The 16,598-nt window shown below is 39.3% G+C and overlaps 1 protein-coding gene and 1 long non-coding RNA gene across 3 annotated transcripts in view; both read left to right on the top strand.

The window, feature by feature from the left end:
• Positions 1-10,638, top strand: part of LOC124253335 — a 75,684-nt gene extending 65,046 nt beyond the window's left edge. For both annotated transcript variants that reach the window (XM_046687087.1, XM_046687086.1), the window contains 7 exons: positions 237-355; positions 1,375-1,556; positions 4,226-4,379; positions 5,689-5,745; positions 6,215-7,736; positions 9,240-9,331; positions 10,401-10,638. In XM_046687087.1, coding sequence (XP_046543043.1) covers positions 237-355; positions 1,375-1,556; positions 4,226-4,379; positions 5,689-5,745; positions 6,215-7,736; positions 9,240-9,331; positions 10,401-10,519 — 2,245 coding nt within the window. In that variant the 3' untranslated portion in view covers positions 10,520-10,638. The remainder of the gene's footprint in view (positions 1-236; positions 356-1,374; positions 1,557-4,225; positions 4,380-5,688; positions 5,746-6,214; positions 7,737-9,239; positions 9,332-10,400) is intronic.
• Positions 10,639-11,653: 1,015 nt separating this feature from the next.
• On the top strand, positions 11,654-13,463 carry LOC124253337. Its single transcript, XR_006892186.1, has 2 exons — positions 11,654-13,087; positions 13,259-13,463. It is a non-coding gene; the product is annotated as an uncharacterized LOC124253337 (long non-coding RNA).
• Positions 13,464-16,598: the final 3,135 nt, after the last annotated feature.

Here is a 16,598-nt window from a genome sequence, read left to right as displayed (position 1 = left end):
CAAAGTATGTATCTTCCATGTAAGAAATGTTGAATGACAGCGCCTTCTCTGGAAATCAAGTTGTATTAATGGCTAGGGTTTACACATGCCTCTCTTCCAGGGCCATGTACAGAATACTGCTTGTCATGCCATCATCTACAGTACACCTCCAGGCAACCACAGTATGAAATACAGAGGTGGTCCAGCTCAGTTATAATGTTGATTTTGGTTTACGTTTGACTCTTGTCTGTTCCCAGCTGTGAATGGCAGGACAAGCCTTGCTCTGCTAAAAACTTTACACAGGTATTCACCGACCACGGCGTCTGCTACTCCTTCAACGCCGCAGACGACGACCCCTTAATGGTCACTTCCACAGGTATGTATGGAAATATCTTCTACATGTATGTCTGTTAGTCACTTCAACATATGGCTATGGTATTCAGTTCAGCATGTATATTTAATAGTCACTACAGAACCAGCAGGTATGTTTATAGTCACTTCCACAGGTATATCTAATAATCACTTCAACAGGTATATCTAATAGTCACTTGAACAGGTATATCTAATAGTCACTTCAACAGGTATATCTAATAGTCACTTCAACAGGTATATCTAATAGTCACTTCAACAGGTATATCTAATAGTCACTTCAACAGGTATATCTAATAGTCACTTCAGCAGATATATCTAATAGTCACTTCAACAGGTATATCTAATAGTCACTTCAGCAGGTATATCTAATAGTCACTTCAACAGGTATATCTAATAGTCACTTCAACAGGTATATCTAATAGTCACTTCAACAGGTATATCTAATAGTCACTTCAACAGGTATATCTAATAGTCACTTCAACAGGTATATCTAATAGTCACTTCAGCAGATATATCTAATAGTCACTTCAACAGGTATATCTAATAGTCACTTCAACAGGTATATCTAATAGTCACTTCAGCAGATATATCTAATAGTCATTTCAACAGGTATATCTAATAGTCACTTCAGCAGGTATATCTAATAGTCACTTCAGCAGGTATATCTAATAGTCACTTCAGCAGGTATATCTAATAGTCACTTCAGCAGGTATATCTAATAGTCACTTCAGCAGGTATATCTAACAGTCACTTCAGCAGGTATGTTTATAGTTACTTCAGCATATAGTTGTGGTATTCATTGTGCTCGTGAAACTGCATCTAACTGCTTCTGGTTCTCCACGTGGGTTCAGTCATGTGATTGTCCCTCGTGTGATTATCCGGGAAAATGTCTAATTGCTGCGTAAGAACAAACTCACAAACACACTCGTTGGAAAAAGACTTCGTGGTGTTCTCGCTGCATACTCTAAATCATAAAGTACAATCATAGCAGTGTATGTTAACAGGAGAGGGTTCTGCCCACAGGTTCCGACTATGGCTTGAAACTGACGTTGAACGTGGAACAGTATGAATACATGCCAGGGCCTCATGACGCAGCTGGTGTAAAATTGCTACTCCACGACAGAAAAGAGTTCCCCAAAGTGCACGAGCTTGGCCTTGCCATTCCTACAGGCTCTCACGCCTTCATCGGTATACAGCTAGTATCGGTATGTGTCTAGGTGTTCCGCCTCTGACACTCAGTGTGGAGTTACTTATCGACAGAAGTAAAGGAAAACACGATTTGTTATTTACTTGAGTATAACCTCTCATGCCATGTCATATTAACTATGACAATATGAAAGAATAGGGCGTTCTGTAACTTCTTTTGAGAGGTATAGTTGCCACTAGTGCGTTAAGAAAGATATAAAGTGGCACTCATCAATTTAAACTATGTATGTGTATTTGACCTTTCATACCTTTGGTAAAACCCCTTTATGACCAAACCTAGCATACTATGGTTCCTTTGGCTTCCAAAATTGCCACTTTGTCGAACTTGATACCACCCTATGTATTCATAGTTATCTGCCATAAGTACTTGCACAAATTGAGTTATTACTGTATGTAAATATAGGCGCTTGTGAACTCGCATATATAGTATGACCAGAAATTATTGCGAATTTTAGGAATATGTTTAATTGGATTTCTAGTTTAAACAACCTCGACCAGCTATCAAGTGCTTGGTTTCATTCAAGAGAGACAACTCCGTTTATCCTTTTTCATTAGTTTGTGAAGAGTTATCCCCCTTTGTTCACTTGCTAGCAGACGACATTTTCAGGGATCCTCAGTATTGATGATTTAGAGAAGAGGAAGTTGATTTTAGAGTATTATAACAAGGACATCAGATTAGCTAAAGTGATTTCAAGTAGAACAGGCATCCCTTTGTCCACTGTTTATCGTGTTTTGAAAAATATTGCAAATGGATATGGCATTGAGCACCAGGGAGGCGCAGGTAGGCCCAGAAAATTGACTGTCGGTGACAGGAGGCAGCTTGGTATTCTTGTTTCTAAAAACAAACGAAGTAGTTTAGAAAACATAAGGCTGGATATGATTGATAGAGGAACTGCGGCTGTCTATAAGGAGACAATTAGAACTGAGCTGCATGCAATGGGTTGGCAGAAAAGTCGAGGAATTCCATCACCGATCATGAAACCTGAACGAAAGGAGCGAAGGTTGAACTGGTGCTTACAGCATAAAATTTTTAACTGGGACAATGTGATTTTCTCAGATGGAAGTTCTGTGTGGCTGTTTCCTAATACACTGAAATTCTGGACCAAACAAACTGAAAAACCTTTGTATCAGCGCCCAAAGTACAGTCCGAAATTTAACGTGTGGGGTGGCATATCTGTGTTAGGGGCAACGCCCCTCTGTGACCTAAATCCAATAGAAAATGTTTGGGGACTTATGAAGGAAAGTGTCAATAAGAAAAATCTGACAAATATTGCTGAAATGAAAGAAGAGGTGGTCCGATATTGAAACAGCATGGACCACGACTTTCTAACTTCTTTGATCAGTAGTATGCCCCGCCGCATTGAAGCCTGCATTGCTGCCTATGGTGACTTGACAAAATGCTAACTGTTCTCCTGTCTTTGAATCTGGAGTTATGTTCTGCTAATATTCACATTTAATACGTGCGTAATGAGTGAAAAAAGATTAATTACACTCTTTAAATTCCCAATAATATCTGGTTGTACTGTACAATAGAATGTTTATCAGACATTTGGTTTGTTTTTGTTTTGTTTTTCTCTTTGTTCTATTTATAACGTATTTAATTATTTAGACCTATCAGTTATGGACATTTTAAATGTATATATGCAAATGGAAAATACTAACTGCAGGTATGAAGTTCAATGAAAACACATTTATTCTTAGATTTAATGATACATGTGTTTTTGTATGAACAGCATACGATGGTTCTTAAGCTGTAAATGTGTATATTTAACCGTAAATAACGCTTCCGGAATGTCACTGCTTGCTCAAAATATACGCTCCGTAGGTATTTTGCAAAACGGAATGGCGCAGAATGAGGCTACCAGGCATTTAAATGTTCATCGAAACACAGTATTATGTCTTTGGTATAAACTCGTGACTTGCACCTAGCCTCAATCCACGTTTGACGTGACGTCAACCAGTCAACCATTTTCAGTTGATGAATCTACAGAATCAATACCAAACTGCATAACATTGTTTTACTGTTATGGCCAGAAGGTTCTCGCTGTCTGGGATAAGATTGATAACGCCTACGACAGGATCAGAAGCAGCCAGTAAAGCTGACTAGGTTGAGTCAAACCCCCTTGCTTAATCAACCACCCCATGTATTCAGTGTGTTCCACTACCTGTATCAACTCAAATACTGACATTGTTAACTGAGTTGTCATACCACATCCCTTTTAGGCGAGTCGCCGCTCTGTCTCACGTAACCGGATAAGGGTTTTGTCAATGAATCTGCTATGATAAAACATTGATCAGACGAATTACACTTCCATTTTTCCACTAGTATTTAATAAAGTTGCGGATGCGATACATATGGGTAATCGTAATCATAGTATATCGACGGTGCCTTGTAGTTAATGTGATCCTTTGGTTGAATCTCGGGTTCAGTAAAAGTTCGGGTACATTTTCTAATGCGTATTTCTCCCAAAGTTTGAGCCGAATTAGTTTCAAAAGTGGCATAAAACACTACTCACTCACATATACCCTTCTGTGGACCAGCAACTGTAGTATAAGAATAAAATACCTTTGCAGTTTGTATAATATTTCACTTTTGAAATAAGCTATAGTGCCTGTGACGTTTTACACACTTGCGTAATGGATGCATATATGTGACGTCCATTAACAGATAAAGAACCTCCCAAAGCCTCACGGAGACTGTGGCGTGGCGGAGTCCGAGTACTACAAGATGTACTCCACGGATGCATGTCAGCTGACGTGTATGACCAAGATCCTGAACGAGGAGTGTGGGTGCCGTCATCACTTCATGCCGAGCGTAGATGGTGAGCTGTGAAAATATAATAAAATCGTTGAATGTGAAAAAGATGGTGAGTTGAGAAATAGTTAGAATCATCTGAATGTGAAACGTCGATGGTGAGTTATCAGATATTTAATACGACATCGTTGATTGTCAAACATATATTTTGAGTTGTACAAATGTTGAATTTGACATCACTGAATAAGAATATCGAGTTATGCAAATACCTGAAGGTCATGTCATCAGCTGTTCGTGAAAGCCAAATCGGTGGTCGGCTTAGCTAGGGGTGAATATGACAGCAGCCTCCATTATAGTTTACCAGGGATGGTGTAATATGAAATACGAGATATAAAGCATCACGATGTTAAAATAGTCCCACCAATGTGTAGATGTCAGATGGGATGTGTAAGGGAGACAAGAGTGTACTATTCCGAGACACCACAGTCCGTTTGAGTCAGAAAGGGACGGATGAATTGCAAATTTTATCATTGTACAAAATTGCCACATAAATATAAATAGTATACATGTTTATCATTTACTAATACCCAACAGCTTTCTTATACTAGTATTTGAAAATTGTCCTGACTCCACCAAAAAAGTTCTTGAAGAAACTATCATTAAAATTTTGACACAGTTGACTATTTGTTACGAGGGAGGAGTGCAGAGAAAGGGACAGCCAGGTGTTAGAGAAGCACGTGCACAAGTGCCCACCAAGTTATTGATTCATTAGCCTGTGCTGTGCCGTCTCCATCCTTTCTTGCACACCTGGCTGTCCCTTTCTCTGCATTCCTCCCTCGTAACAAATAGTCAACTGTGTCAATCTTTTAATGATAGTTTCTTAAAGAACTTTTTTGGTGAAGTCCGGACAATTTTCAAATATAAGAAAGCTGTTGGGTATTAGTAATTGATAAACATGTGTACTATTTATATTTATGTGGCAATTTTGTACAATGATAAGATTTGCAATTCATCGGTCCGTTTCTGACTCAAACGGAATGTAGATGGAAACTATACCTTATAATTGTTGTTGCTAGCATCTTCAGAAGTCAAACATATGTGATAGTTAATGCTATAGTTACCATTAAGCCCACAGCCGATGACTGACAAGATGTGTCACGGATTCGATCCAGCTTTAGGTTACATATAAACTTGGGTATGTAACATATGTTATAAAGGAATTCACTTTCTCAGTTAGTAGAGATCTGACAACTGGTAGTCCAGAGAAAGGGTAATACCAAACATATTACATGTTACATTTGATGACTTTCTGAAAGGCATTATGTCTTCATCTCTGTTATTGTTTGACTGACACGACCTGCTTACTTCCGTTACAGACACACCGCCGATATGCACCCTGGACCAATTTTACTCCTGCTATCATAAAATTATTGGTAAGCATAACGAACTGGCCTAGAAACACATAGTAACTGTGTAGTTATATCAAAAAACGAAACAGAATATTGAACATTCAGTAATCGATAGTTACACTTCATGTAACTTTGTAATTGTGTTTACTCTAATCCTCAGTCTCTACGTCAATTTATGTCAAAAATAGTAATTTCATAACCTGCGTTCGCGATATATTCTTTGTAGTAAATAACGATATCTTGAACTCTAAGGTTATCAAGTCAAAATTGACCAATCAATGTTTTTTTATATTTTCTTATCAGTTGACCAGGGGCCCCTTTCACGAAGCACTAAGGTGATCGTAAGTCATTAAGGTAACCTTAGTGCAATGTTAAAGAGTGGGAATTAAGGTTAACTTTAGTAAAGGTTGTTTCGTGAAAGAAGACCCTGGGTTATTTAGACCCCATTAATTAAGTTATCTTGGTGTGACGCTTGCCATGACGATTGTTACAGGCGATGTGAAGTTGAAGGTCAGAAAAGAATGCGGCTGTCCCATCCCCTGCTTCTTCCTCATCTTCGACCCCACCATCTCCTTCGCCACCACGTCAATGTACGCCACCGACAAACTCCTATCTTCCGGTGTAGAGAACCTCACCACACGCTTCATGGAAGCAAGGGAGACAACCAGTCGCATGGACCGCTCCCAGTTTGACACATTCAAATCTATGGAGAGTAACGCACAGGAAAGATTGAACATCCTGAAGAAAGTGATGTTTGACGAAGTGGAGACTAACATCATAGAACAGGAACAGATCCTCTCCTCCATCTTGAACGACACGTTGGCCTCCTGGAAGACCAAGATGCACCTGTATCGATGGCAAGAATACATTGTCCAGAAAAACTTCATGAGAGTACGCCAAGCAATGGAGGAGAGAACATTCAACTATCTAGCTATGGGTTTTCAAGAATTCTCCTATCAGATTGAATCTAAAATCAAGCAGCTTGCCAACACGTCTATATCATCCCCGGACGTACGCCAGACTCTTCATCTCCTGACGCTGAATGAACTGGGAGGGCGTATAGATCTAGCAGACAGAGCTTATGATAACTACACCCAGCTGTACGGCGCCTACTACAACGCTAGCCCTGTGTTCAGGTACAAGTACCTCCATGAGGACAGGAACGACAACATCTACATCGGTCCCCACGTCCTCCTGCGTCAGTCCCTCCTCTACTCCGCCTACGCCGTCAAGTACAGCGGCAGGGTGGGCAAGGATATTCTCAGATTCAAAAGAGCCTTGCAAGACTATGTTGATATGGCGGACAAAGCCTACTACACCCAAACACTAAATACGACCGAACTTCACCTTGTGAATATTAAGTTTCTGCAACGTGGAAGAACGTATTTCTTCAGTAAAGCAACATTCTACTTCGAGTCTATCGACTACCCTCTTCGTATCCTGCGAGAGCGGATTGCGGCATTTGAGGCCTACCACCGATCTTTTAATACACACGTTAAAGAAATGATGGATAACGCTGCAAGTTTGAGGTTTTCTTTGAATTCGTTAAAATCATCAATTATTGATAACTTGGACGGTGGATTAGGACTCGCCAATAATTATTTTAAATATGGAAACATCAGCAAGTTGGAAGTGGCCCGTGTACTCACTGCTCCTAATATATACGAGGGAATCAGTAGCATGAAAATATTCTTTCAAGAAGTAAGGTCACGTGGTCAGAATGTGTACGATGGTTGGTTAGATTTGATCCAGTCAACAACAGCGATCTGGAGTGCGATCTTAAACGACGAAGATATGCTAAAATATTATGAATTTAAAAATATGACTCGTTTTTTGCAAAATATATCTGATGTAGCTAAAGAAATTGAGACGGCCTACATGGAATACAGAAGTTCCTTCGACTTCCGATTCCTGGTGGGCACAGCTGACAGCACCTTCCTGAAGAGTCTGGAAGATCTCATGGAGCTTATGACGTCATATCTTCTGACCAGTAAAGTCGACACCACGTTCATACAGTAAGTTCATTGTTTCTTCTTCATAATCGTATTATCACGCATCACACATTTAGGTATTATCAGTTTACTGAAGTCACAGTATTATCAAGTATCACACATTTAGGTATCATCAGTTTACTGAAGTCACAGTATTATCAAGTATCACACATTGAGGTATCATCAGTTTATCGATATCACAGTATTATCAAGTATCACATATTTAGGCATTATCAGTATACTGAAGTCACAGTATTATGAAGTATCACACAATTAGGTATTATCAGTTTACCGATATCACAGTGTTATCAAGTATCACACATTGAGGTATTATTAGTTTACTGAAGTCACAGTGTTATCAAGTATCACACATTTAGGTATTATCAGTTTACTGAAGTCACAGTATTATCAAGTATCACACATTTAGGTAGTATTAGTTTACTGAAGACACAGTATTATCAAGTATCACACATTTAGGTATCATCAGTTTATCGATATCACAGTATTACCAAATATCACACATTTAGGTATTATCAGTTTACTGAAGTCACAGTATTATCAAGTACCACACATATAGGTATTATCAGTTTACTGAAGTCACAGTATTATCAAGTATCACACATTGAGGTATCATCAGTTTACCGATATCACATATTACCAAGTATCACACATTTAGGTATTATTAGTTTACTGAAGTCACAGTATTATCAAGTATCACACATTTAGGTATCATCAGGTTATCGATGTCACAGTATTACCAAATATCACACATTTAGGTATTATCAGTTTACTAAGTCACAGTCATCAGTATTATCTCAGTTTACTGAAGTATATTATCTAAGTATCACACATTGAGGTATCATCAGTTTACCGATATCACATATTACCAAGTATCACACATTTAGGTATTATCAGTTTACTATCACATATTTAAGACACAGTATTATCATCAGTATCAGACACATTTAGGGTATCATCATTTATTCTGAAGTCACATTATTACATTATTATCAAGTATCACACATTTAGGTATAATCAGTTCACTGAAGACACAGTGTTATTTAGTATCACACATTTAGGTATCATCAGTTTACCGATATCACAGTATTATCAAGTATCACACATTGAGGTATCATCAGTATACTGGAGTCACAGTATTATCAAGTATCACACATTTAGTCATTATTAGTTTACTGAAGTCACAGTATTATCAAGTATCACACATTTAGGTATTATTAGTTTACTGAAGTCACAGTATTATCAAGTATCACACATTTAGGTATCATCAGTTTACCGATATCACAGTATTATCAAGTACCACACATTTCGGTACTATCAGTTTATTGAAGTCTCAGTATTATCAAGTATCACACATGTATGCATTATCAGTTTACCGATATCACAGTGTTATCAAGTATCACACATTTAGATATTATCAGTTTCTTGAAGTCACATTATTATCAAGTACCACACATTTAGGTACCATCAGTATACTGAAGTCACAGTATTCACTTTGTATTTTTTCAGAGAAAACTTTTTGCAGTTGGATATATTTTACCGCGAGAGAAGTTATGAGCAAATCACCCAACAGGTTGCATACGACATGTTTGCCTTGTTGTGTAAGTATGACAGTGTGTCGACATGTTTGCCTTGTTGTGTAAGTATGACAGTGTGTCGACATGTTTGCCTTGTTGTGTAAGTATGACAGTGTGTCGACATGTATGCCTTGACAGTGTGTATGACGACATGTTTGCCTTGTTGTGTAAGTATGACAGTGTGTCGACATGTTTGCCTTGTTGTGTAAGTATGACAGTGTGTCGACATGTTTGCCTTGTTGTGTAAGTATGGCAGTGTGTCGACATATTTGCCTTGTTGTGTAAGTATGACAGTGTGTCGACATGTTTGCCTTGTTGTGTAAGTATGACACACACTGTGTGACACATGATTGGTTAGTAAGTGAGCTAGTAAGTGAGTTTCCTTCATTATCAGCTTGAGTGAGATGCCGCTTTTAACAATGATTCAGGTATATTACAGTGTGTGGGCTAAATGTGCGGAGAAAGCCCGACGTGATACAGGTCTCATACGGAGAAAATACGAGCAAAGGTATAGCGCTGACTAACCTCACTACCAAAATCAGCCGAATCACAGGTTTCTGGCACATCTAAGGGGCGCAACTCTGTGATCCTTACACTGACCCCATTGCGAACAATCACCACACAAGAGATTCGCATCTCTTTGTTATTACATCCCAGAGTAAAAAACTCGCACAGGGGATCAGATGGGCAAACTGGCTCTTGGGTGTTCCATAGCCATCTCCCTGGTATTGCTTGCTGGGTTAGTGTGCCATCGCACCCAGGTATTGTGCTCACCCAGATTAAATAGTGAAGCACCCATGCAGATCCGGGTTAGAATTGGTCTTCAGCAAATCATGCCTGTTGTAAGAGACAACTACGTAATCAGGTTGTCAAGCTCTCTGGCTTTGGTTGATGCATGTCATCGAATCCTAGCTGTAAAGATAATTGTTAACGGTGTCAATAACTGCATTGTCTGGTCCAGACTCGATTATTGACATACCGCAGTCAAATAGCTGGAATATTGCTGAGTGCGGCGTTAAACAGCAAGGGAATAAATCACAGTGAAGCCGTACACGTTTATGCATTTCATGATTTTAATGGATTTTCTTTACAGGTGACATTGGCGGGTCCATGGGTTTATTTGTTGGCGCCAGTGTATTGACAATGTTCGAACTAGTGGATCTGTTGTTTGACCAGACTGTTTTCAGACTGAGCAACAGACGAATATCATAGTTGTTTGCAGACCTGATGAAGACATACAGATGAAGACATACAGATCCAGACTGGACGTCATTGCTGATGAAGGGCGCCCGTGATGTGTTGAGAAGGGTCCTTTGTTATACTACTCAAAGATCGCTTCTGTTGAAATAACCAAAGACAATTTTGCCTGAAGACTTGTCAGTTGAACTACTCACGGTGGCAACAGTCAACACGACCAATAATCACTCACCCGTCAAACCACACGAAACTGAAATGTCAATAAACCACGAAAACAAATTCCTAGAGCAAAACAACCCAACTCCCAAGAAATGTCAGGATGGTTGCCAAAGGAAGATCGTTCCAATCTTTAGTGCGAGCACTGCACTGCTTTGTGAGAAGGCGATCTGCAGCCCGTTCCATACCTGTTCGCTCACGCCATGTGGACAGTGGCCTCCAGCTCTAAGCTGGCATCAACCAACCCAAAACGATAAGGTCGTGCGTTATCGCCCATGCCGATGAGTTTTGGTCCGATAGCATTAGCATGTGGTCTCCCATATACAGTATACTGCACAGATTGTAATCCCTTTAGCACACACCTGTCCTCGTGTCTGCTATTGGACATGAAGATAAGTCCTTCTACCTCAACTCATACCATCCCAACTGATATCATCCCAACTGATATCATCCCAACTGATATCATCCCAACTGATATCATCCCAGCTGATATCATCCCAAATCCTGAGACCACTTCTACAGCGTTCGTGTTCATCTACGTGTGAATCCTGAAATCCTGAAGTCAAGATAGTATCTCGATTCCAAAGTGAAAGCAGTATATGGTATCTGGTGAAAGCAACCATCTTCACGGAGATGCATGCCAGTACATCTGTCTAATTCGTCGGTCGCCAAACGCTGAGGAGGCACAAGTGCATTCATTTTTTTGCAATCCTCAGAAGCAAACGTTTTCGTGCTCACTTGTAATGAATGGGGCGCATGTCTCCTTCGCATTACATCCAAACACCGGACATCAAGTTCCTCATCGTGCCGATGACTGCATGCCTCTTCCCGTTCATCATGACATCGAGGTCCTCCCAGGATAACTCAGTCATTGTGTACCTAGACATTTCCGTTTTTGTTTGTTTTGTTAAGTGATTAAAACTTAATCGGCAAATATTCTAATGTCAGTCCAAATAAACAGATGCTATATTCGCTGTACAACGAGGTAAACCAGGAGGCCAGGTAAGGTAGCTTCACACGGTTGATGATTAAACTGATGGAGAGCAGTATCACAAAGGTAACACACTGTACCACATCGGTAACATTGTCTCATATGGATAACATACACGATAACACGGGTAACATTGTATGACAAAGGGTATATTCTGCATCATAATGGTGATAGATTGTATGACATAGGTAACATTCTGTTACATGGGTAACATATTCATATCAAAACCTTAACATCCTATATCACATGGGTGACATATTAAGTTACACACATACCATGGTGTTACCACAGGGTAAGGTCCTTTGACATGGGTAGTACATTGTATCACATGGGTAGTACATTGTATCACATGGGTAGTACATTGTATCACATGGGTAGTACATTGTATCACATGGGTAGTACTGTATCACATGGGTAGTACATTGTATCTTATGGGTAGTACATTGTATCACATGGGTAGTACATTGTATCACATGGGTAGTACATTGTATCACATGGGTAGTACATTGTATCGTAGTACATTGTATCACATGGGTAGTACATTGTATCACATGGGTAGTACATTGTATCACATGGGTAGTACATTGTATCACATGGGTAGTACATTGTATCACATGGGAAACATGTTGTATCACACAGGTAACATATTGTATCAAATCGGTAGCATACTGTAATACAGTGTGTCACATGGATAACCTTCTGACACGTGTCTGACATTGTATCAGTCCTAATGTGTACATAAACATTTCTGTCTGGTGTGACACTGTATGAGATCATGCATGTACAAATACGCTCTTGTCTGGTGTTAATATGTCAGTCAGTTCTTGTATGTACATGTACACAAACTGTCTAGTGTAACACTGTAGTAGACGGTCAATGGATGTACATATACACAACCTGTCTAGTGTTACACTGTAGTAGACGGTCAATGGATGTACATATACACAACCTGTCTAGTGTTGCACTGTAGTAGACGGTCAATGGATGTACATATACACAACCTGTCTAGTGTTACACTGTAGTAGACGGTCAATGGATATACATATACACAACCTGTCTAGTGTTGCACTGTAGTAGACGGTCAATGGATGTACATATACACAGCCTGTCTAGTGTTACACTGTAGTAGACGGTCAATGGATGAACATATACACAACCTGTCTAGTGTTACACTGTAGTAGACGGTCAATGGATGTACTTTTACACTGTCAATATACCGGAACCAGTTCCACTTGCATCCAGGCCAGATAATGCAGGACTTTTGCACATTGCACATGATTCATTTTGTCAAGAAGAATTACATAGTGACAAGCTAAACTTAGGATTTTTCAGTTGCTTGCAATGCTAGATGTAACTTGGAACCAGTTTAAGGGGCGGTGGGGTAGCCTAGAGGTTAAAGCGTTGGCTCGTCACGCCGAAGACCCGGGTTCGAATCCCCACATGGGTACAATGTGTGAAGCCCATTTCTGGTGTCCCCCGCCGTGATGTTGCTGGAATATTGCTAAAAGCGGCGTAAAACCAAACTCAGTCAGTGGAACCAGTTAAAGACAAGTCACCATACATCTGTTCAGACACATGGCAGAGATACACTAACTCATGTTTATATGTTTTTGTTATATATTTATTACTTTACAAACCTTTATGTGGAGAATGAATGTTCATTATGTAATTATGTAAATGCTGAGAAATGGAAGATGTATGATTATTCAATTTTGAAAAATAAATTCCAATTACAATATTATTGATCAGCAATGATTATTGTGTTATTTTGTTGTATCTTCTACTGTTATCTTGCACACACCTGCTGTTGTTGTCTTGTAGCCCCAAACATTCACTAACAGACTAGTGTCAATATTATATACCACAGTTGATGGTGTTTTTGTAAATCTGTCACAGGCGGAAAAAACAACTGACATTTCATCTTTGTTTGCTGTTGAGCTATGTTTTGTGGATTCATTGCATATATGTATCCGTTCCACTGTGAAGCTAGTCCATGAGGGAATTACTGCATTGATTTTTGTCAAAACAAGTTATCAAAGTGGAGAAACTGCCACAACAGTGACTGTGCTGGACAGAATGGGTATAGGAATATCCCCCACACAGTGTACCCATGTAGAGAATCAACCCTGGATCTACAGCCAGATGCTTGAAGCACTGGATTACTCCACCACTACCTGTGTGTTGTGTGGTGAATCCAGGTTAGAACTGATGTCCTGCAGCCTCTTTTGGCCAGGAGGGGATTCTATGGATTGGATGATCAGTCTCCGTAATTTGGTTCATTACTGTTAACTGAGTGAGTGAGTGAGTATAGTTTTACGCCACACTCAGCAATATTCCAGCTATATGGCGGCGGTCTGTAAATAATCCAGGGACCAACAGCATGAACATCGATCTACGCAATTGGGATACGATGACATGTGTTGACCCAGTCAGCGAGCCTGACCACCTGATCCCGTTAGTCACCTCTTACGACCATCATGAGTTACTGAACCTCTAACTCGGACCTTCACGGGTTACTGGGTGGGATGTTGCTCATGATATCAATCACTGGTTTTGGTCTGATCTGAGGTCACCATCATTTGGAAGATAGCTGAGTATGGCCATAACATCACATGATGTCAAGCATGTGTACAAAATAACGAAAAAGAAAACTTTTGGCAAATGGTTTATTGACATAATCTGGATGCTAGAGAAATGCACAACAGACACAACAAGTGATCCTCAGAACCTGGGAACAAGTCCATGTCCCGCATGAGAGTACAATACTCACAGATCTCAGACACATACATGTCTTAGCTGCATTGGTTGTAAAAAATAAAGTTGTATAAGCATCACAACAAGATAAGGTCAAGATATGTGGAAATATAGATGTGAAACTTCTTACTATGTTATACATTGTCTATTCCTAAATAGATATGTTGGATGAGTTTCCAGAGTTTATAAAGTCTTGCTGAGATTGCCAAAACGTTGGGTCAGGTTAGGTTGTGTTTTACACCTCTATTAAAGACATACTTTCATAATAAGCCATCCACATTTTCTTGAACACAATTACACTCTGCCACTAGAATGAATTTTACATCTCATGTTGATTTGCAATTATTATCAGGCAAAACGCCTTACCTTAAAATGTCATCAGTCATAAATCACAAAGAGTTCACAAAATACACACTAGTCTAATTGTCACAACAGTGTACTACATGAAACAGTTACAGAGTTAAACTGTTGGTTAGGAATGGATTCCCTGGTGTTCAAGGGGAATGTTGTCAGTGGCTCATGGTGGTTGACCGTGGACAGTGTGTGTACATTCACCCACAGATCGACTGGGTACAACCACAACACAGAGAAATAGTTAAATACCATAAAAATACACTATCATCACAAGTGTCTCACACATAGCAACGTGCCATAAGGCTCTGTAGCTCACCTGACATTTGGGACACAATATATATACTGAAGGAAACAAATAAGGCAACATAACTTCATGGCAGTGTTCCTTTGTTTATTCCCAGACTTCCTCCCACAGCGCAATTCAAAGCTGGTGGTGAAAACTGGAACATATTAAAGGAACACTTGAAATTGCCTGTGTTCCTTTATTTGTTTTTCTCAGTATATATACATACACACCGTGACATATTGCCCAGTGCAACATGGATATATGGCTGTGTATTCCACACTGTTAAATCAGTGAATGATTCTGGGGGGTGTTTGGAGACACAGGGTGGTTTTAGATGATCCTGCCACAACATACCAAGGATCAGGCTAAAGGACAAAGTGCCGTTGCATCAGGTCACATGAACCTTTGGCTCAGATGAGCTGAAAATATGAAAAAGTCCAGCAGTATTAATGTAAAGGTTTCACAAACGTTGAAAATATTTCATTTCTCCAAAGGCATATTCAAGAGAGGCATTTATTTAAAAATCAAGGCAGAACTGTGATCAAATTTCATACAAAATATATAACTATAAAAAAACATTGATTAATTTGTCCTAACAAATGGCAAGGTGGGAATACTCTTGTGCTGTACTGATCCCACCATGTTCTGGTGTAACACTGCACCTGTCCTGGCAAGGACACCATCAAACACAACAGGCAAGTGCCAAGTCACTAACCAGACTATTCCATATACAGAGATGCCAACCCCAAAGTGTTGCAAATAGTAGTTTCAAGGATCAAAATTAGTAGTTTGACCATAAAATTAGTAGTCAACTAAATACTTAAAATCATGATGGACTCTGAGAAAGATAATATGACACTATGTCACATACCTCAAGAGCAGAAACTTTACATACCTCCAACAACAGATTTCACATACCTCCAACTGCAGATTTCCAAATTATCATCATTACATTTCTTCTTGTCTCTTTTTGTTGGAAATGTATTTAATCAACGAAAATATATGTTTTTGTCTATATATACAAATTTTAATGAATTTTCTTCAAATTTAGTAGAATTTCGAGTGCAATTGTATTGGCGTAGTTTGAGGTTAAAATTTGTAGCGACTATGATAAAACCGTAGAGGTTGGCATCTCTGCATACACAATGCCTACACAGACACCAGAACTGTGATGGAGGACTTCCCATGTGAGCACTTAATCATCTTCCTGTGGCAAGAAAGACCATAAGCCGTTCAACCATGCTGTTTCAAGCCCACATCTCTATAATCTCTGTGGCAAAATATGAGAGGATATTTGTTGTGTTCAGAAAATTGCTGTTATGGCTACAGTAACTGCATTTGAATTTGTTCCGATATTCCAAACATATATTGTGATTACAAATATTTTCATAGTGATTCAAAGTTTTCAATCAACTTGTCCAAGTACTTGTATAAGTACAGATTTCATTGTTTTATTGACCAGAATGACTGAACACTTCCCACAGAGACTGCAA

Source organism: Haliotis rubra, unplaced genomic scaffold (assembly GCF_003918875.1).
Source record: "Haliotis rubra isolate DU_JTF1 unplaced genomic scaffold, ASM391887v1 Scf54, whole genome shotgun sequence".
Classification (NCBI taxonomy): Eukaryota; Metazoa; Mollusca; class Gastropoda; order Lepetellida; family Haliotidae; genus Haliotis; species Haliotis rubra.
The sequence above is the reverse complement of the archived record's forward strand: the minus strand, read 5'-3'. Positions and strand labels throughout refer to the sequence as shown.